Below are 22106 nucleotides of genomic sequence, written 5' to 3'. Positions count from 1 at the left end.
CAAGAGATCTGCTGTGAGCAGCAGCAAGAAAAATTGAAGCGCGATTGATCACATTGATCGCTCGACAGTTGTTTGCCCGAGCAGCTAAACAGCAAAGTATTTAGTAAATGACAAGAGCCAGAGGCAGAGGCGGAGGAGGTGGAGCGCTGGGTAGGGAGGACAAGCGTTTTGTTCAAGTTGCCTCAAGTAGCTGCCACTGCCGCTGCCACTGCCGCTGCCGGAGCCGCAGCCGCTGTCGCTGCTGATCTGTCGTCTATGCAGCTGATCTATATAATAATTCATATATGTTTTAAGCATCATTTTCGGAACGAAATGCCATTGAATACAAGAGCTGAGCGTCAAAGAACTTGTCGTCCATACTTCAAAAAGCAGCGTCAGCAGTTTATCATGATCACGATCGTGCTGATGATCAGCCGAGCGATCATCATCATCATCATCATCAGCATCATGATGATGAACAACAACAAAAATTGTGTGGAAAGCAAAGCGATCCGTTTACTGGGCTTTTCTGTTGCCTGCTGCTGCTTGGCATTGTGTGAGAATTTCTTGATTTGTGCATACACATATGTAGGCGTTATTATCTGAACTGCCCCACAACCGATCCATTCCGAACCGAACCGAACCGATCCGATCTAATCTGATCTGATCTGATCAATTCGGACTGCGCCAAAGAACGCTTCTGTAATGCGCTTCTAACCATTCTTTGCTCAGTTCTTCTTTTCTTTAAATCGAACACTTCATATACATATTTGTAGTGCGAACACTTGAGAAGAGATCTTGAGTTGCTAAACGATCGATAGCTCGAGCTTTGTGAGTAGGCTGCATATTCAAAATGCTTTTGATTCTAAAGAGCTTTGGGCCTGCAACTAGTGTGGATCATATGGAAGAGATTAGCTGTGATCAGCTTGAAGATCATTTGCGCATGGTTTTGGAGTCTGCGAATGAAACTTAATGTTAAAGAAGATATAAGATCAGATTGAGGATCATTTAGTCTGATTTAAATTGCAATTTATAAATAATTCCTAGTGCTAGATCAGATGGCGGATCACTTTAAAAGACTTCATTGGCGATCGAGTGGCAATTACATTTTGTAAGTTTAGAGTAAATTCTTAAGTGTAAGAAAACTTAGACCATGCACAAGATCAATAGACCTTACATACAGAAGATCACATGTCTCGGAACTGCTGATCATTTGAGAACTGCGAACAGTATGTTTACCAAGAATTCTATAAGTCTTAAGTGCAAATAACTGATGATACTTATAAGATCAATAGTGTTGCATGTCACACACACTCACACACTCACACACACACACACAAACACACATATGCACACACTTGTTCAAGACAGACAGTTGGAAATGGAGATGGGAGATGAATGCGAAAGACTGGATATGACATCGAGACATGGCGACTCCACACGAGTTCCGCACAAGTTGATGTTGATATGCGATGCAAAGTTGTGTTGTTGTCGTTTTTTAATGCATGTATATATACTAAGTATTGCTTGGGCTGCTTGTGTGCGCCTGTGTGTGTGCGCATGTGTGTGTGTGTGTGATTTTAGTCAAGCTGCCGCCAAATGCCGTACGGTAATAATTAAAAACATAAAAGGGGGAAAAAATGCCACAACAACGGGAATGGGAATCGGAATGGTTATGGGAATGGGCACAGGGAGCAACAGAGAGAGGCAGAGCGATAGAGAGAGAGAGAGAGATAGAGATAGAGAGAGAGAGAGAGGCAGAAGTGTTGTGTGTAGGCGCGGGGTAAGTAGCGCATTTTGCCTACTTAATCATTGTCTGAGCGTTGCCGTCGAACGGCTGTGCGTGCAACATGCAGCAAGAGGCAAGCGGCAAGCGGCAACTGTTGCTGTTGCCGCTGTCTTGGCTGCTGTTGCATTGCTACTTGATTTGATTTACGCCTGCCAATGCTTTATGATTGAGTGGGGCGCACACACACACACACACTCACACAGGCAGGCAGGCAGGCAGGCAGGCAGAGGCAGGAACAAACAGCACACATAAATATGTTTTTATTTTACATGCCCCCTCGGCTCCTGCTGCTGCCACCTCTCTATGTGCCCGCTCCCTGTCAATGATCGCGCATATGCCGCAGATATATTTTAGATTTATATAGTTTTTTTTGTTTGTTTGTTTGTTTGTTCCTTATTTTTTCATTTCCACTCATTTTAATATTTTTACGTCTGTTGCCTCGCAATGAGCCGTGGCAGCGATTTGCTTTGTGGCATGCAGCAAGCGGCGACAAAAACCCCGTACTGTCGAATCCCTAAACGAAAACTATCGAACATTTTAACGCCGCCAGCTGTACAGATTTATAGATATATATGTATATATATATATATATATATCTAGACACCGGCTACAATTACCAGCGAAAAAGAAAAAACTAAAAAGGGTCGCGATTTTTTTAATTTTCCAAATAAAAAAAAAAGGGGGCAGCAGCAAAAAATATAAAGTAAGGAAAAAATTAGATATATACATATATATGCTGGGCTAATGGGCATAAAATAAAATTGTGCGCAGCTCATTGAATAAATCAAACTCATTTGCATACAACTGATAAATTATAGCGCACATCGCACATCGGGCGCGCCCGACTGACAATTGACAAACTGGCTGGGCACAAAACTAAAGCCGTAACCAAAACCAATGCAACCCCAAACCAACAAAATTATAGAATTAAAATTAGGAGGAGGAGGAGGAGCAGAAACCCGTATAGCGAACCCTTTGAAGCGTCCAGATCAACCCTAGACCGAGCATCAGCAACGACCCCTGGTCAATGAGCAGGATGCGTGTTCCTTCGTCTGCTCTTCGTCTTCTCCTGGCGGCAAATTAATAGTACCTGAAATCGAACGCGCTTTTTATGTGAGATTGACGAAACAGATAGAAACAAGTTTGTTTGTTTTTTGTTTTTTGTTTTTTTGTTGTTCTTTTCATTTTTTAGCTGAGACATGAGATATTCTTCGGCAAACCAAAAATTTGACACTCGCCGCGATGATTACAATAAAGCCCAGGTGCCCAAATGGGCAACATCAACAAATTGCATGCCCCAAATGTGTGATATAGCCAGCTGCAAATTGGCTTACTTGGCGCAAAGTTCTACATTTGCTGCTTCTTTTCTTTTTCAATGCCAACCAATTGAAACCCAAATAACGGTAGGAAAAACTACTTGAAATCAAGCTGAAAACTTCTTTCGAAAGTACCTCAAGCAATTGTAAAATCTAGCTAGCTACCTGTGATCGAGCAGTTCCTGTGGCATCCACCTATGTGTCGCCCATATTAAAATAGTTAAGCGATCTGGAAACTTGCTGAAAATTGATATGTGAAGTGTATAATAGATAACATGCGGCTCTTAACTATGGCCGAACAGTAAAATACTATCTACATGCAATTTATTGGGTATAGAGCAATATGTAGACTGAAAGGAACATCAAAAGTTTGAATAGCATGAAATACAACATTAAAATGCTCGCAGCGTTTGGCCGCAAAGGCAACAAATTAAGGAAAACAAACAAATTGAAAAAAAAAAAAAACTAAACTGAGAATAGCAAAAAAATTGTATTTGAAGAAAAAACAACTATTGCAAATCGCAACAAGCACTCAAAGTCAAAGCAAATTAATTTCTAAACTAATTTTCATGTCGTGCCAAAAATAATAAAAACAACAACAGTCACAAAGAGTAAGAGCGAGGGGGGGGGATGATGATTGGGGGAGTAGGGCAAGGGGGAGCTGTAGGCTAGTGCTGAGGCTTGCATACAAAAATCAACACATTTACATGCAAGAAACATGAACATATATTCATATATATATGTGTAAGAGAGTATTGCACATTTTTTTGGGGGCGTGTGGGTTGCGCTGGGTTGGAGAAAGAGCGGGGGAGGGGGAGGCGGGGCCTGAAAAGCCAACAACTTAATTAAAACATCAATAAAAAATTGTAAAAACACGACAACGCACAGAGGCGGCTGTAAAACTGTGCGCAAATAATTTTCATGCAAAATTGAAAACGAGAAAAACTGAAAATAGCTAAATTGCAAAAGGAAAAACAAGATGAAGAAGAAGAAACGCATTTAAAAGAGAAATAATAAGCAAACGGAATGGTTTGGTATGGTATGAAATGGAATGGAATGCAGAAACGGGCAGACACAGACAGATAAGGAGACAGTGGGACGGACGGACAGACGGACAGACGGACGGACGGACAGTCAGTGCGAGATATTTGTGTAGAGTGTTGCCTTAATGGCTGCATATACATATACATACATATATCTATATATATATATATACATTTAATCCTTGATCCCCCCACCGAACTGCCAATAATGATGATTCCTTTTTAATGTGCGCTCCTCAGGCGTTGGTCATTACTCAACAGGCTGCAGCAGCGCCAAAACGTTGGGGCACAGCGGCATTGGCGGTGGGTAGGGAACGGCGGCGGGGAGAGGGGGGGGGGTGTGTGTGCGGTTGTCTGTGTGGCTGAAACTTTTGCATCGTGTATCGATCACAAAAGTTGCCAATACGCAACGCAACAACGTCTTGGTCCCAGCCAACAGAGCTCAAAACTCATCATCATCAACTCAACAGCGACGTCTTGAGGTTCTTTATTTTTTTTTTATTATTTTATTTTGTTTTTTTATTTTTTTTTAGTTTTTTTTCAGTACTTCTCTTTAAAGGGGCGTGCACAAAATGATATTTTATTCAATATCCTCAGCCCGAGCTGAGTTGAACGATTTGTCCTTTTCAGGCAGCTGGAAAAACTGTGTAGGAAATCAAATTGATGGGCCAGCACGGTACTGCGGCGAGTACACGTAGAGTCGCTGAGAGAGAAGCAGAGAGAGGGAGAGAGAGAGAGGGGGAGAGTGGGAGAGCAGCCTGAAATTAAAAACTCATAAGATATCGACTGATATATTGAGCTGCACAAATTACTGACAACTGTAGACGAAAGACGTACGTAAGTTGTTCGTTTGGGGTCCCACTCTAAAGATCTGGACTCTGAAAAATTGTTAAGAACAGGCGGCAGCTAAAAAGATTTTCAAGACAGGTTTTGCAGTTGGACACACAAACACACACACACATAGAGACACATGGCATGCATATAAAAAGACAATTAGTAGTTATTAAGTTGTACACACAAAAGCCGTTGAATCTCCTTTTCATCTATATGACTATACGAGCATTCAGTTACTCTCACCCTCTCCTACATTTGGGGGCTGCCTTTGTGTGGCTTTTTTTTGGGAGGGAGGGGGGCTTTCAGTCACAGATGTGAAAATAATTATGGCCAGGCAATGACAATGAGCTGTTGCCAAAGATTTGACTTGGGCTTAACTGGGCATCAACTGTGTCAATAGCTCGCTGCTATCGATAACTTGCTGTTTTCGATTCCAAGCGATATGCAAATTTTTTACTTTTGATCTCTTGATGATCGTACAATGAACGCAGCTCAACAAATCGATTTGAATATTCATCGATATATTATGTTTTCTAGACAATAAAGAGGTAGTATTAAATATAAAATGTATTGTAGTCAAATTATCGTAAATAATCGATTTTTTTCTAATGCTCACCGATTGATCTTTATTTTTTTATCGATTTTAATTATCGATATTATGTTTTCTAGACATTATCGATAATAATCGAATGATCTATAGAAACATTAATCGATTAATTGATTGGTATACATATATGCACTATTTATATTTTCATCATCATCGATTAATCTTTATTTTTAATCGATTTTTATGATCGATATTGTGTTTTCTAGGCATTAAATCGATTTATTACTATAAATATAACATGTAGGGAAACTATCGATAATAATCGAACGACATATAGAGACAATAATCGATTAATCGATTGATCTACATATGTATATACAATATATATATGTTGCTCATCATCGATTGATCGATATTTTGTTTTGTCTCTTCCACATGCCAGATATGCAGAACCAGATATGATCACATCGAGCTGTCATAGAAAACATATCATATTGGATCGACCGGACAAGCAAATGCTTCAATTAGCCGGGGCAGCTATTAATAATTAATAGCAGAGCGTCTAGCTAACCGGAAAAGCAACAAATACAACACTGCACAATAATGGTAATAATCATAATAATAAAAATTGATCAAGAGTCAGGCAAGTTATCGCACACACACACGCCATACACACACACACACACATGTATACAGTTCATGAACTCAATTTTTAATAATAATTTTTTGTTCAAATGATTTTTTATTTCACATTATTAGTGGCATGCCAAAGTTTTTCCCTCGCCCCCGCGTTTCCCAGTTTAATTGTTCGATTTTCAGTTTTTGTGTCGTTTTCGTCGTCATTTGTTGCTGTTGTTGTTGCTGGGGCTGCCTGTTATAGATACACATACTTACTCGTTGTGAGAGGCTGCGTGGTTTTTAATTTCCGTGCTGACAAATTAATTTAATTATATTAACATATCTCCAGCGATCGAGCGATTGACTCGCACATTGGACCGTTTCGGAATATACAAAAAAAAATACACACACACACAACAAAAACAAATTCAGCTTCGCTTCGTTTGGATTCGATTCGTGTCAGCTAATGTATGTGTGTGTGCGTGTGTGTGGAGTGTATGAGTGTATGAGTGTGTGAGTGTGTGTGTGTGGGTGGTTTTTTGTGATTTTTAACCCTTGGGCTGACTCATTAGCTGCTCGCCGGCTGCTTGGCCCGGCCCCAGTAAATTGCACTTAAAACGCTAAAAATTATATGACACACGCCGCCGCTGATCTCTATCAGTATCTATGTATCCGTATCTGTGTATCTGTGTATCTGTATCTGTGTATCTGCAGCGCTTGCGGCGTGTGTGTATCTAACAGCTTAAGCATTCAGGACAACCCTCGTACCCAGGGGCTGCTGCTCATTTTGGGCATATGCAAATGGCTTTAGAAAACTTATCCAGAGAGCGACCGCCATATTTGAAATAAACTTTTAAACTATCAAACGCCGATGGTGGTGCTGCTGCTGCTGCTGCTGCTGCTGTTGTTGGTGGTGCTGCTGGTGGTGGTGGCTGCCACAGGAACTCTCGAACCGGTTTCGAATTGATTAATGCCGCGAGTAGCCCAAAAAACCAAAAAAAAAAAAACTTAAATTTAAAAAAAAAAAAAGGCAAAAAAACAACAACGAAAAGTGAGCCGAAAATGTTCGTTTCTAGTATCTTTGACTCGAATGCATTTTGGCAATTAAAATGTTCTTGTTGTCAGGGGGTATCGAAAACCCAAAACCACTTTAAAGTGCACAAAAAAAGGTTTGTACATGTGAGTAACAGACATTGGCAGACATCTACGAGCACATGGAGCATTTACCCGAGGGAAAAAGTATTTATTTATTCATATTCATAGCTCTTTTGATCGAAGTATCAATTCACAATATCCAGAAATAACGGAAAAAATATAGTGAATTTCAAACCCAAATTTGATACACAAAGACTCTAGCAACTCCTTGGTCTTATTCCAAAATTTCAGCAGAATCGTTTACTAAACTCCCGAGTTATGCTGTGTATAAACTTTGTATTATCTTTTATCAATATATAGCTGCCTACAGCGTATCTGTTAGTCGATTACACGCGGCCAGTGCATTTTTACAAGTCCGTCAGCGAAAATCAACAACAGTTTTTGCTTAGTCAAATGAGAGCAGCTTCTTTTTACCAAATTAATGGGTCAAGTTTATAGATTGCATTGCGACCGGGTTTTTGTTTAGTTTTTTCTCTCTATATACATATAAAAATGTTTTTTTTTTTGATTTCTTTTGTTGCTTTGCAATCGAAAATACGGAAATAATTTTTGGTGCTTGAGCTTGCGCTAGTTCTATTTGGATGCATATATCACTATATGGTTGATTTTATATGGGTATATGGTATAATAATTTCTGTTAATCTGGCAATTTGCGGTCAGAGTTGTTGTTAAGAATTGGTGCCAATTTTTATATGGCGCACGTACTTGAAAGCCAAAACTGTGATGAAAAGAACAACACCAGTTAAGAGAGAGAGAGAGAGAGAGGGAGCCAGTGTGAGACATAGAGAAAGGGTGGGGTAGCGCAATTTGGACAGCTGTCGATGCTGTTGTTGCTATTGTTGCTGCTGTTGTTGCTGCTGTTGTTGTTGTTGTTATTGCTGTTAACTTGGTTTTATTTGCTTTCGGCCGTCTGTTAATTATTTAATGAACTTCTATATTTGGCCTCACAAATGAATATGTTTAAATTATGTCTCTGGTTACTCGCGTTCAGCGCGTTATTTATGATTACACAATTTGGCTTGTCAATGGCATTTATGGGCCCAGATTTTCGTCTACTTTTGGCAACTTATCGCCGATAAGCCCAGTTTATATAAAGATGGATCTCTTGAAAACGCGATGAGATCACTTCACGGACTCGGACTCGGACTCACTCACCATTATAGATCGGACTTGAAATCGATCTGTGTCTAATTGCCATACACATCATAATTTTTTCGGTTTTTCTTTTTTTGTTTTGGTTTATTTCAAAACGAAGACGCTTCAGACAATTTGCCAGGTTACTTAGTTGGCTTTGTTATTTGCAGTTTTTATTTTTCACTCGCCTCCCATTAATAACAAATCAAATGCTCGTTAAGAGCGCGCTTCGCTCCAAAATTCTGCGAATCGATCTCCAAACGAAAAACTAACGAAAGCGCAAATGTTTTCAGAAACTTTTGTATACTCTTCGAGCACTTTGCAGCTACAAAGTATTTTATTTGTGTTATATTTAGTTTTGTATTTTGACTTAATATTTTTAATCATATAATAATTGGATTAGCTTAGTGCATTTCTTTATACTTCATTTAGTTGTAAGTTGACGACTTTGAGACTTGTTTCCATATCAATTTCTATATCTGTTTATACATCTCATTATATGGCTAAACTTTCTAAGATACATCAGACTATTGGAAACTCTACTGATGAGCTCTTATAATTTACCTAAGTTTATTGCAGCTCATTTAAAATGTTTCTAAACTTTCTTCAAGGTGAAATATTCAAATTAAAAAATCTTAACAATAAATGGAAGTTATTATTCGCATAACCTTTTTTTTAAGCTTATTTTATTATATATATCTTTCTAACTTGTCATTATATTAATTTAATTGAGAACTTGAGTAATCTTTTATACTAATTTAACCTGAAATTTCTAAGCTTTATTTATTTTGTTGCTGTTATTTACATGCTTTGCATTAGGTCAGCCTAAGGTATTATTTATTTTTATAATAATTTTCTGCCAATACCTTAGAGTTTCGTTCTCCATCATTTTCTTAGGCTCACTTGTTTGTTCCTTAATACACATAATTACAATTGGAGAGTAACTGCCAGTCAATAGATATACTAGTTTATGTGTCTGTGTTTTGCCCTTTCGATTTTGTGGCCATATTTGCTTGTGGCATGCCGCAAACGGGGCGTGGCCGCAAATTGGTTTTGCTTATTTAAGTTTTATTGATTGCCTCGCTGCTGGCTGCACTTTGCACTAATTGCAGATCCACAGATCAACATATCTGTAAAACTCTAATCCCAGATGTAGCTGGCCACATACATCAGCTATGTATGTATGTATATGTGTGTGTGTGTGTGTGTGTGTGTGTGTGTGTGTGTGTGTATTGTACATATACATGTGTATTTACATAAATATTTTCGTTTGTATTGAATTTCATGCAAGCATGCAAAAAATTTTCCGACGGCAAAACCAAGAAAAACATCTAGGAATAAATTCTTCTATATGCTATATATACTATATCATTTATATATAAATATATACATATATATATATATATACAAATAAACATATATATGTATAGGCAGAATATAATAGGTATGTAGCTAACTAGATAGATCTACTAATTGCATATTCAATATATACAAATAAATAAAAATACATTTATATTTTTATATTTGTGGATTTAGTTGCCGTCAATGTAAATTAATTGCAAAGATATTTTCTAAGAATTTCTTTTGATGCTTCTTCTTGTACTCGTCTTTGTTTTTATTGTTGCATTCTGCGAATGTTGGGTAGGACGAGGATAATGCAAGGAGGGTGGGGGCTGTTCGGGAGGGGGGTGGGGGTCGTAACGCTTGCAAGTTGCAACATTTGCGAGCTGCAGCTGGCTTAAGATTTTTATTCGATTTGTTGTGCTGCATCCAATTAGAAGGCAGACAAACTCCAATTAAGATATAGATATAGATATGATATAGTTACAGTTATAGATAGATAGATATATAGATGGTTGGCTGGATGGATGGATGGATGGATGGATGTATCCATAGATGTCTGCTGTGTCTGCTACTTGTTGTTGGGCTAGCGGAGTTGCAAGTTTGGCATTTGGCCAGAATTGTCGTCTGGCTGTGGCGATTCATAATCATCATGTTGTTCTTGATGATGATGATGATGATGAGGATGATGATGAGGAGGAGGAGGACTCTGGGCCAGAGTTGAGTGCAAATATGTCTGCTGATCTGCTGTGCGTGTTTGTGTGTGTGCTGCCCATTAACTTGTAGCACAGCGATCAGCTAAAGTTCGACAAATGCTAAAATAGGCTAAAGACGCGGCCCAAAAGCAATTCTTCAAAACAATTTGAAAGCAATTCAAGCTTAAAATCGCACAGCTATTAGTTATTATTATGTTTGCAGTTGTTGTTGCAGTTGTTGTTGTTGTTGTTACATTTTGTAAACAAATTTTCAGAAATCAATAAAAACAATTGGCACAGACACGCAAACTCAATTAGTTGCAAATGAATTACACAAAAACACACAAAAAACAACAACAACAACAAATGAAAAAAAAAACTGCATTGCATATCATTTTCATATTGTTGTTTGTTTACAGTTAAGTGTGGGAGCTTTTTACGTGTTTTCCTTTTATTTTCATTTTTTTTTATTTTGTTTTTCTTTGGCCATTTTAGCTGGGAAACTGCTTGAAATTATGTCACAGCTGCTTAAAAGCTCGTTTTTTAGCAGAAAGAAAAGCCAAATGCGACAAAGTGAAGATTTGCATATTGGAAAAGTAACAAATAGTTCAGGAATATTATAATAATATTGCGATATTACATTTGAAATGCAATATCTGAAGTTCATAAGCTGTTTAATTCTCTTTAACACACAAAGAGCTAATACTGTCAGTTAAGTTTTCCAAAAGTTCTTTTTAAGCAATAAAATAAATGAGTAGAGGCGGAATTCTTTAAGAGTAGATCTAGACTTGAGTCTTGAATAATTTTTAATTATATTAATCATAATTTTGTATTAAAAGACTTTTACAATTTGTTTATATTCAAAGTTAACAACGTTTCGATATGAAGATATCGTATAAAAATACGATCCACGCCATTTATTCTTAAGGCCCCAATCGAAATTCAACTAAATACTCCATAGAGAAATTGCCTTAAGCTTGATTGTTCTTTATATGTATGTAGATATAGGCTCTATGTTCATGTAGGATTATTGGGTATTTTATATGAGAACTGCACCACGGAAATTCCGAATAGTTATCTGTGGCCCAAGTGTATTCTGGGAAACTGGCTTTAAATTGACTCAAATTTGTTCTCGGAAAATAAAATAGAATGCAAAAAAGAATTTATCAAAAGAAGCACATATGTATTATATATGTGTTGCTTTCTCTCTCTCTCTCTCTCTCTCTCTCCTTCCATCTACCTTATGCAAATGGGAAAATAAAAATAAGCCCTTGCTCTATATATGTACATATATGCACATACATATATGACTTTTACAACACTTTCACACTGTGCCGGCCAATTAAGATGTTTTTTAAAACGTTTTTCAACACTTTGCTTGCAGCAATTGCTTTGATATGAACTATAAATTTGTTGCTTCTCGAACTGAGTTTTGCCCATTTTCCACTTTATTTTCAACGGGAATATTTGTTCTGTTAACTCTTGACACTTGTGTAGACTGATTGCGCTTACCTGTTGCCAAAATTGTGCCAATAAATAAATTTGCTCCTTTTTGAAAAACCAATCGTTGATTGATTGAACAGCCGTCAGATCCATATCGGCTGTCCCAGCGGCTTGTGGCAATGTTGGCTGCATTCGTGGGCTGTCTTTGGATTTGTGCAATTCTCTTGAGTTGTTTGTTTCTTTTTCTTTTGTTGCTGTCGTTTGTTGTTGTTGTTGTTGTTATCGCTGCTGCTGTTGCTGCTGCTGCTGCGCCGTTTGCTGCGGCATTTGTTGAGGCATTGAGAACAGCCTCGCAACAACAAACAAAAAAATTGTTTTTTATTTTTTTGTTAGTAAAATTAACTTTTTGTTTTTTTTTTTGTTAGTTTTAGTTAATAAGCGAGCGGGCTGGAGAGACACACACACACATACACAGTTAAACACACGGATACACAATGCAAACACTCTCTTGTTGTTATTGTTGTTGTTTTGTTGCAATGCTGCTTCTTGTTTTGCTTAGATGCTTTTTTACGTGCTCAAAAAAATTCATCAAATTTTCTTTTGATTTTATTTTGTTTTGGCCAATTTGTTGTTATCGTTATCGTTGTTGTTGTTGTTGTTGTTATTGATATTTATTGTATTTAACTGATATATTACACACACAAACACGCACACATTTTGATTATGTTTGTTGTCGTAGTTGTTGTTGTTGTTTTGGCTGCAACAATTGCGACGGCTTTGTAAACTGTTGCCATTTGTTGTGTGTGTGTGTGTGTTTATGCAAAAGTTAATGCCAAGTCAAATTCTGACTGGATTTGTTGAGGCCACGAGCCGCGCTTTTAAGCCATTTCTTTGCTTGCTTTTTTTCTGTTGTTGTGATTATTGTTGCAAGTTGCTGTTGCCACTGTTGATGTTGTGGGTGTTGCACTGCTGCTTTATCTTGTTTACACTGGACACACGCGCACACTTCGACTTTTTCTTTTCATATATATATATATATATATATATAATATATTTTGTGTATATTTTTGTAGTTGTATTATTTTGTCAAAAAACAATTGTGAAAAAAAATAGCTCAAAAAAAATGTGGTAAAAACAACTGAAAGACAGTTAAATTGATGCTGATTGCATTTGTTGTTTATAAATAATTTAGCTTGATTTGTAACTGTTTCGCTTAGTGCTGTTGTTGTTGTTGTTGCTGTTGTTATTGTTGCTGTGGCTGATGTGTGATTCGTGATTCGCTATTCGTTCAATTGGTTCACTCCAGCACGGAAGAGCGTAGACACAGATCTGAGTTACAACAGTCAACAGTCAGTCCACAAACAACACACACACTCGGACACTGGCGGCGGCACTCACAGGCGACGTTGCCAGTCACGAATTCAGTTGATGACTGAACAACACTGAACAAGTCGCAGCGTCGACAACCCCAAAAAAAACACACACAAAAACAACAAAAAACAATGCACGTCGTATGTCGGTACGCAACGAGCACGAACCGCACACGAACCGAGCGAACGAGCAAACGAGCGAACGAGCGTACGAACGAGCGTGCTTGGCATTGCTTTGCACTCGAACAGACAGACAGAGAGAGCGAGAGTGAGCGAGTGAGCGAGCGTGAGAACGAGAGAAGGAGAGCTCAGAGAGTGAGAGAGTCACTCAATTGGTGACTGCCTCCCGCCTGGCAGTCTGCACGATTTTGATTCTTTCAATAGGTTTTTGATTTTCGTTTGTCTTGCTTGGTTGGGGCTGAGCATTTTTGTGCGCCGTCGCCGGCGTCGACGCTCACATACGACGTATTACAACAACTTGTGCTCAGCTTGTGTTCGTTCTGTTTACTTTTTGCTTGGTATTTTTTTCTTTTTTTTTATATTATTTTTTTTTGCTGCTGCCTTCTGATAACTTCTGTCAGTTGCATGTATTGAAATTCATTCATTCAAACCAACGGCCCGTTTGTCTCACTCTTTCGCTCTCACTCTCACGCTCACGCTATCTCGCTCAGTCGCTCTAACATGCTGCATATGTGGCTGTGGCTTGGCATTCAATTTGTACTGCGGCGTCGACGTCGCTGCCGTTGCCGTTGCTGTTGCTGTTGCTGTTGCTGTTGCTGCTGCTGCTGCTGTTGCTGCTCCTGGTGCTTGTACCTCTGTCGCCTTTTTTCTGATTGGGAAAAACTTATAGGAAAATGTTGCGCTCACATTTCGTTGCTCGTGTTTGTTTATTGAGCCGCAGATTGAGTGCAAACTCTTTCTGACTGAGTGAGTGTGTGAGAGCGAGCGAGAGCGTGTCAGGGGAAATCTTCGAAGTTGTTGCCGGCTTCGCTTATATTAAGTTGCTATTTCTTTTCTTTATCATTTGTTATTATTTATTTCTCTCGTGTTTACTTTTTTCTTTGCTTTTGTTTTGTCCTGTTGCAAGCTTATGTCCAAGGTGCTCGTAAGGAGTAGGTGCGCAGGCTACTCAGGACGAGGTCGAGGTGGACTGGCTGAGCTGCGGATCCTGGCGGATTTTTTCGGGTGGCTCGTATAATTATTGTGTCTGGTCTTAGCTTTGCGTGTATGTGTGTGCGACTGACTTTTAATGCCAAGTATTTTCGCTTCAAGTGGCCTGCCAAAGGTCAAACTGCTGTGTGGTTATGGCTAACGATGATGGGTGGCGGGGGAGGGAGGGGCTCTGCCAACCTCGCCTCTAAGGCAAGTTTAATATTGCCAGGTAAAGGTTAAGCGAGTCCGTTGAGGGGGAGGGGGCCAAGCTTACTTAAGATTAAACCCGAGGAATCTCTCCGATTCTTTAATGGGATTTACTAAGCAAAATAAGCTTAATTTAAATTCAATTCCCGTCTTGTTTTTAAATCAGTGTTAAACAGTTGTTAAGAGAGTTAACTCTTTGCAATTTGTTATATAACATTAATTGCAATATACACATGATTGTTTGAAGGGGTTTCTCTAATTATCAAGACTGAAAATTTGAAATAAGTCCTAGATAATATATTTTTAATATATTAACATATTTTGACTTCTATAAAATTAAGTGCATAAATGGAGTATAATGAGTCAATGTGTTTTTCAAATTGAAGTTTCAATGAAATATTCTCATTTCTCGACGGATGTCTAATTAGATTTGTCAGTCTTAATTAGATTTGACCAATATAATACATATATAAGATATATGTTTCTATATATACATAATTCAAGTAAAGTCTTAAATTGTTAACATTAAAACTTAACAATATTCTCATTATGTCTCATGATATGATGTTTAAAGAAAACCTTATCCTTATAAAAAAAAAAAAATAAATAAAATAAATTGTCAATTACAATTGTAAATTCTGTTTTAAAGTAAGTAAAGCCAATTGTCCGTTAGTTAAAGCTATTACTGTACATGCACATTCGGACAATATTGAATATAATATTACAAAAATATAAATGTGAGTTTCTTTATTTGAATAACGAAAGGTTTGAGCTATGACCCAGCCCAATAAGAATCACGAACAGGACATACTCAGTCCCATCGGCCGCCCACTGACAAGTGTGCAATCCGTTAGGGTTTGAAGCGAACCGCTGCTCGGTTCGACTTGCACATAAAGAAAGAAGTTCAAATTGTATCGAAGTGCAATGCAGCAGCAGCAGAAGAAGAAGCAGATGCAGAAGCAGAAGCAGAAGCAGAAGAAGCAGCAGCCGAGCAGCCAACGACGACGATGGCAACCTTAACCCAGCGCTCAATGGATGGCGGTTGTGGAAGGGGGAGGGAAGGGTGAATGCGCACCTAATGCAAAACAGAGAGCCAGAAGCAGAGGCAGCGGCAGCCGCAGCAGCCGCTAAGTGCGTTGCAGCGTACGAGAGACGCGTCGTGCACACAGGCTGAGCCGAGAGGCGCAAGCAGGCAGTCGGTCGAGCGCGGTAGATGAGGCTGCGGGCGAAAGAGTGTGAGAGAGAGAGAGAGCGAGAGAAGGTGAGAGTGTGAGAGAGAGAGAGGAGAGTAAGGGCAGGCTGCAGCCACCTACACGAAAGCTTCGTACCCGCTGCTCGTGCTAGCGTTGGCGTTGGCGTCGCTGCCGCCGCTGCTGCTGCTGCTGCCGAAACTCATTTCATTGCTGTTAGATTTTTTTCCCAACGCTTTGGTTTTTCTTGCTTTCAGCCAACCATTTCTTTTACAGTTGGTCATGTGTGTGTGCGTGCGTGTGTGTGTGTGTGTGTCAGTGTGGGAGTGTGTGCGTGTGTGGGTATAAAAAGCACACGCGATTGCCAGGCGCGCAGCTTTCTTTCTTTTTGTCGTTCCCTCTCATTTGTGCACATAAGAGCCAAACGCTGATTGACAATCGATGGATGAATGGTTGGGTTGAGTTGGGCTGGGCTGAGTTGCAAGCGAACTGACACCTACAGCCGCAGCAGCGACGGGGAAATGCCAATGCCACTACTTGCTTCTGCCTGCCGCAAACGGCAAACAAAACAAACAAGTGTTTGTTGCAGCAACAGCAACTGCACCACACTCTCGCTCAACAGCGCGCAACTCACTCAAGAGACGGACCACTCAATGTTTGAGCCAATGCCGCTTGCTGGCTCACGCGTCCACTCGCACCGCGTCGGAGAAGTTTGAGTTGCAGTTGCAATCGAGCGCAGGGGTCCGCTTAGATGTTCGAAATGTTTTTCGAACTCATCCGAATTGAGTTAATATGTCAAGCCGTATTATCGTGGGACAGTTGTTTTATATTAATTATATGATTGATAACATTTGGAAATTGCAGCTTTATTGATTATATATATGTAAATATATATATATATATGTATATATATATATATATTATTATTATATATTATTTTAGAACATAAAAACTGATGAAGAATAGATTTTGTTTGAAATAATGGTCAATAATCCTGTTACCGAAAACCTAATTAAGTTAAGGATGCAAAGGATTCTGCAATTTCAAATTTGAACACAAAAATGAAGCCCTATTTAATTAAATACCTATGTAAAGCTCAAATATTATATATATTATGTATAAATATATGTATGTATATTATAAAAGAAATGTGTAAATAATGTTGTACTTGAAATAAATAAATTTACATTTTGATATTACAAAATTGTATGATAGTTTTGATATATTAAGCAGATCTATTCTAATATACCAAAGAAGTTAACGAAATAATATACTTTAGATAAATTCAGTTGCCTCAGTTAAGTTGGAAGTCTGAAGACGGTTAAGGATGTCGCGCCAAAAAGAATTCAAAGAGAGAGAGAATGAACGAGCAGAAGAGCGAGGAATGAGAGTGAGGCACCCAAGCAGCGTGAAAGATAGATCAATAATAGGCTTACGGTAGATCTTCCTAAGGTAGGTTTTACACTATATTTACGTATCACCCCGAGCCTGAACTTGAGTTTCAGTTGAATATCGTAAAAATAACAAACTCATTGGGTACTCACGTTTCAGATTTGGGTGTTTGAACGTTATTTGAGGCAAATTGATTTTTTCGTAATTTGTGATTTTCTTTAAGATTTATTAGTTCGAACGATATAAAATTATCGATTGATTTTTCATCGACTACTTGTTGTTTATTATTTTCTCCATTATAGCCATGATTTGTGAAATGTGCGAAGGGCAGGCGAGGATTTTATTTAATGTCACAACGTGACACGCGTTGACGTTCTGCTCATTTGAAGCCCAACAAATTGTCGTAGGCAACAAATTGCAGCTAGTTTTAATTCCAACTAACAAGAAAGAAAGGAAAAGTTACTCACTCAAGGAAGGTGAGTGGGAAATGCAGCGACTCGAAAGTCTGCTCGCACACGTATGACGCGAACGTCGCTCAATTTTCGATAATTCGCATAATAAAAACCAAAACCAAACAAAAACCCACACACAGGCGCGCACATAAACGAGCGACACTTACACAAGCGCAAGTGTCACACGGCAGCAGCAGCAGCAGCAGCGACAGCGGCAGCAGCATCAGAAAAAAGAAGCAAAACACAAAAAAAATATATATGTACATATATATACCATTTAAGCCCCGCCCCATTTGATTGGCGAGCTAAAGCAGACGACGACGACGACGTCAATGGACACACACGTGAGACATGTGTGCGTGTTCGTGTGTGCATGTGAGTGTGCGCTCGTTGCGCTGCGCAGGTAGCAGCGGGCAGCGGCAGCGCCAACATCATTCATCGAACGAAGACAACGACAACGACGACAACGGCAGCAGCAGCAGCAGCAGCAGACGCAGCATCGCAGCGCCAACAAATTTGCCGTACTGTTGTTGTAATAAGTTAAGAAAGGAAAAAAGCAGCAGCAGCAGCAGCAGCAGCAATGGGCAGCAGTGGCATTTTATTTTATGGCAGCTCACTCGCTCGCACCAAACGCCATTGAATTGAGCTTAAGTTGGCGCTCCGTCTCTCAGTATGTGTGCATGTGCGATGTCTCTCCAACATTTTGCATGTGTGTGTGTGTGTGTTGCTTTTTTTTCAACAGCTTTTGGCTTTGATTTCTTTTGCCTTCAAGTATGTTTTTTCTTTTTGGTTCTTTTTGGCTTTGACTTACTCTCTGCCAGTGTGTCTCTGGCCCGCTCTCCGCTGCGCACGCGCTCAGCCCATGGCTTGAGCTGCGACTAAAACTGAGACCGAGACCGAAACCGAGACCGAAGCTGTGGCTGAGCGCTGCTCGTTTTTGCCATTGAGTGCGGCGCTTGATTTCTGCTCAGTATTTATTTTTGTTTTTATTTTTTCACTGCTTCTGCTGCTGTCCGCAGTGACGGCGGGCCGACTGAATGGCCCGACTGCCGACTGCCCGGCACCGATTGCATAGGTGTAAAAGAGCGCGCGCTATGCAGGTGCCGATGCGTAGTCGTCGTCGTCTGCCGTTGCTGCTGCTGCTGTCGCCTGTTTAGCTGCCTATTGCTGTTGCTGTTATTGTTGTTGCTGTTGCCTTTGATTGAAATTATGATTTTTTATTATTAGTTGTGCGTGTGTGTGTGTGAGCTAGGGTACTTGTGTGCGAGCCGAATCAAGTGTGAGTGAGTCGACTCGACTCGAGTCGTGTGTTGTATGCCTGCCTGCGTGAGTATGAGTATGTGTGTGTGTGTGTGTGTGCGTGTGTGTGTTGGCCTAACTGTTAAAGTGTCATATTAGTGTTGTTTTTTGGTTGGTTGATTCGATGTTGGCTTGGCGTGTGTGTTGGTTTGAGCGAGTGTGTGTGTGCATGCAGCAAATTGATTTGATTTGTGTGGCATTTTTGCGCTGCTTGATGAGGCGGCAACAATAACAACAACAAAAACAATTAGCAATTACAATCAACTGGCGGTAATTAAGTTATAACTATGAAGCTTTGAGTTATTTTAATGGGTCACACACGCGGGTACATATACATATACATAAGTTAAGCAATTGGCCAATCTTATATATTGATTACATATATAATATATAAGTAGTAGAATACGATCACACTGATTGTATTAAATATTTGTATATTTGTATTTAGCTAACTATTTAATAAAATTCTTGTGTAACAAGCTAAATTAAGGGAATAACAAAAATAAAAATTAAAAAGTACATGAACACATTTTTAATAAAATATTAAAAATCTTATTAAAAGAAGTTTAATGTGATTAGCATTAATTACTTCAAGACATTTTACTTTTCAAAATTATATAGTTTGTATTTCAGTGTACATATATGTATTTGTTTTTTGAAGTCTACCCTAGAGTAATCCGTACCCAAATGGACCTAAAGGCGTTTACTCAACATTAGATCGTACTTAATGTAAATGAACCTCATTCTCTATTTGGAAAAACATATAAAATTGTAAATGCCTGAAAATGACATTCAATAAGCGATAGCATAAAGCGTCGCAGTTCGCGGCCATTTCAATAAGTTTGCCCCGACTATATGTATCTAAATAATCGATAGTCATATTGGGCAAGTTCGCCAGACTCTGCTGTTCGCACTTTCACTTATGTACCTGCGACATTTGCACACACGCCCCTTTAATGCGTTAATTACTGTTAATTAGACGTAAACATGAGAGCAAAAAAACCCACATGCACACACACCAGCATACACTCACATCAATTTTCGCTAGCCAAAAAAATGGCTTTCCCTTTCAAAAAGACCTTCAGCAACAACAACAACAACAAGAGCAGCAAAAAGATTGACAGCAATTACAACAGCCGCCGCTGACGTCGCCACAGGACATCAGCAGGCAGCGTCCTGGCAGCAGCAGCAGCAGCAGCAGCAGCAGCCGCCTTTTGACCTTTGCCGAAAAACGTTGTCAGCAACAACAACAACAGCAGCAACAGCAAATTGCATAACAACAGCAACAACAACAACAACAACAACAAAGCAACAGTTGAAAAACTCACACGCGCAACAAATTTGCCTTTGTTGTTGTTGGGCAACTGGACCTGCGTATTGTTGTTGTTGCTGCTGTGCTGCTGCTACCGTTACAATATTTGCATTGTTTTGCAATAAACGCGTGATAATTGCAAACACTCACACACACACTGAAATACACACAGACGCACACACGGCAAAGGTGTTGCGCCAAGTGCAAGAGCCTGCTGCAGGCAGCGCCTGGAAGGGGGTTGCGGGCTGGCAACAAGCACAATGTACGCAGCCAGCCGAAGGGTTAAGGGTTGCTGGACGCATTGGCTAGGTGGAAGGGGGGGTTGAGGGTTGCGGCCAGCGCGCAATGCGTGCGTTGCCAATTGTTGTACTCTTCTTTTTTTGCATAGGCGAAAAAGACTGAAAAAATTCGCTATTGTTGTTGTGGTGCAAATTTGCACGGCGCCGGGGCTGTGGGAGGGGTTGGGAGTGGAGGGAGGGAAGTGTGTGGCATGCAACAGGCGAATCAGTTGTGTGCGTTTGTGTGCGAGTGTGTGTGAGTGTCAGTAATTGCGTAATAGATTAATGATTCGAGTTTTAGAGTTGTTTACATGGCCACAGGCCAAAATGCAACTGAAAAGGGTTAGAACAATCAAGGAAAAGAGATAGACGGATCGAGTGAGAGAGAGAGAGAGAGAGAGGGGGAGATAGGGTGATTGGGAGAGGGTCTAGCTACAAATTGGGTTGGGGGCTAGGCCAAACTCAAAAGTTGCGACTTTCAAATTTGCACAACTTAGCGCTTGAATTTAAAAAAGTATATTCTACGCCTTAACAAGTAGTTCAGGAGTTTAAATTTTACAAGCAATATAAAAGGAGCAAAAGAGTGTTGGAAAATGGCGCGAATGTGTGTATAAAGGAGAGGAACATGTTTTAATTATTAGATTAAGATATTTGTTTTATATAGATAAAGAGAAATATGGACAGAAAAAATCCTTAAAATGATTATAATACTTATAATTATAACAAAACAAACATAATCAGAATAAAAGCAAATATAAGAAATAATAATATTAAAATTAAAAATAATATAAAAACATTGAAAATTATTGTTGTCATAATAATATAAATAATATAAAAAACATTCAAGAGTATAATATTAATAATAATAAGGATAATAATTATAATAGATAAAATTAGAATAGTGATATTAAATTAATATAATTAATATAAATAAATATTAAAAATTTTAATAATAATTCAAACAAAAAAAATTATATTAATATTAAATCAAATATGTATATAAAATATAAATAAATGCATATTGTTGGGCTTTTGTTGTGTTTTGCTTGTTGTTTATGACGATCTGTATCTTTTTTACCGACCCATATGATGGCAAATAATAGATAGGCTTTTCCTTATAAATATGCATTATATGTATATAACGTAAGCCCCCAGGAAGTGAGCAAAAAAAGAGACAAAGTTGGTATTTTGTTTTCTAAAACCTGCATAAAAATATATAAATTTATTGCTAAGAAATAAGAAATGATTAGTATATCGATTATTTGTATTGATTATTTCTTTTCAATTCTTATAAAGTAAATGCATTGCCGTCTTATAACTCGTTTATGCACTTCGAATACGGAATATATGCATCAATTATATTTCTTATCGCTCTGCCCACTTGCCGCGGCTGTGGCAGCTGCGCCTGCTGCTCGCAGCCCTCGGGAGGGAGCTGTGGCTGAAACTGAAACGGAACATGAGCTCGAACAGTTCCTCAATAGCCGTTGGACAATTAAACACCTTTGCTCATTACTGAGCCTTGGAGAGGGTTGTCGATGTCGTTGTCCTGCTGCCTGATGC

The 22106-nt window shown here is 39.0% G+C and overlaps 1 protein-coding gene across 3 annotated transcripts in view; it reads right to left on the bottom strand.

The window, feature by feature from the left end:
* Window positions 1-12924, bottom strand: part of cut (homeobox protein, cut) — an 87330-nt gene extending 74406 nt beyond the window's left edge. Inside the window, exon 1 of one of the 3 annotated variants that reach the window (XM_064699601.1) lies at window positions 11964-12924. In XM_064699601.1, the coding sequence (XP_064555671.1) occupies window positions 11964-12086 (123 nt within the window). In that variant the 5' untranslated portion in view covers window positions 12087-12924. The remainder of the gene's footprint in view (window positions 1-11963) is intronic. The other 2 variants (XM_064699600.1, XM_064699602.1) reach the window with 2 other exon arrangements.
* Between the last annotated feature and the right edge of the window lie 9182 nt (window positions 12925-22106).

Source organism: Drosophila montana, unplaced genomic scaffold, assembly GCF_035044405.1.
Source record: "Drosophila montana isolate Dmon_TW-CO22-7 unplaced genomic scaffold, ASM3504440v1 contig_1624_1, whole genome shotgun sequence".
NCBI lineage: Eukaryota > Metazoa > Arthropoda > Insecta > Diptera > Drosophilidae > Drosophila > Drosophila montana.
This window is presented reverse-complemented; position numbering and strand designations above follow the sequence as displayed.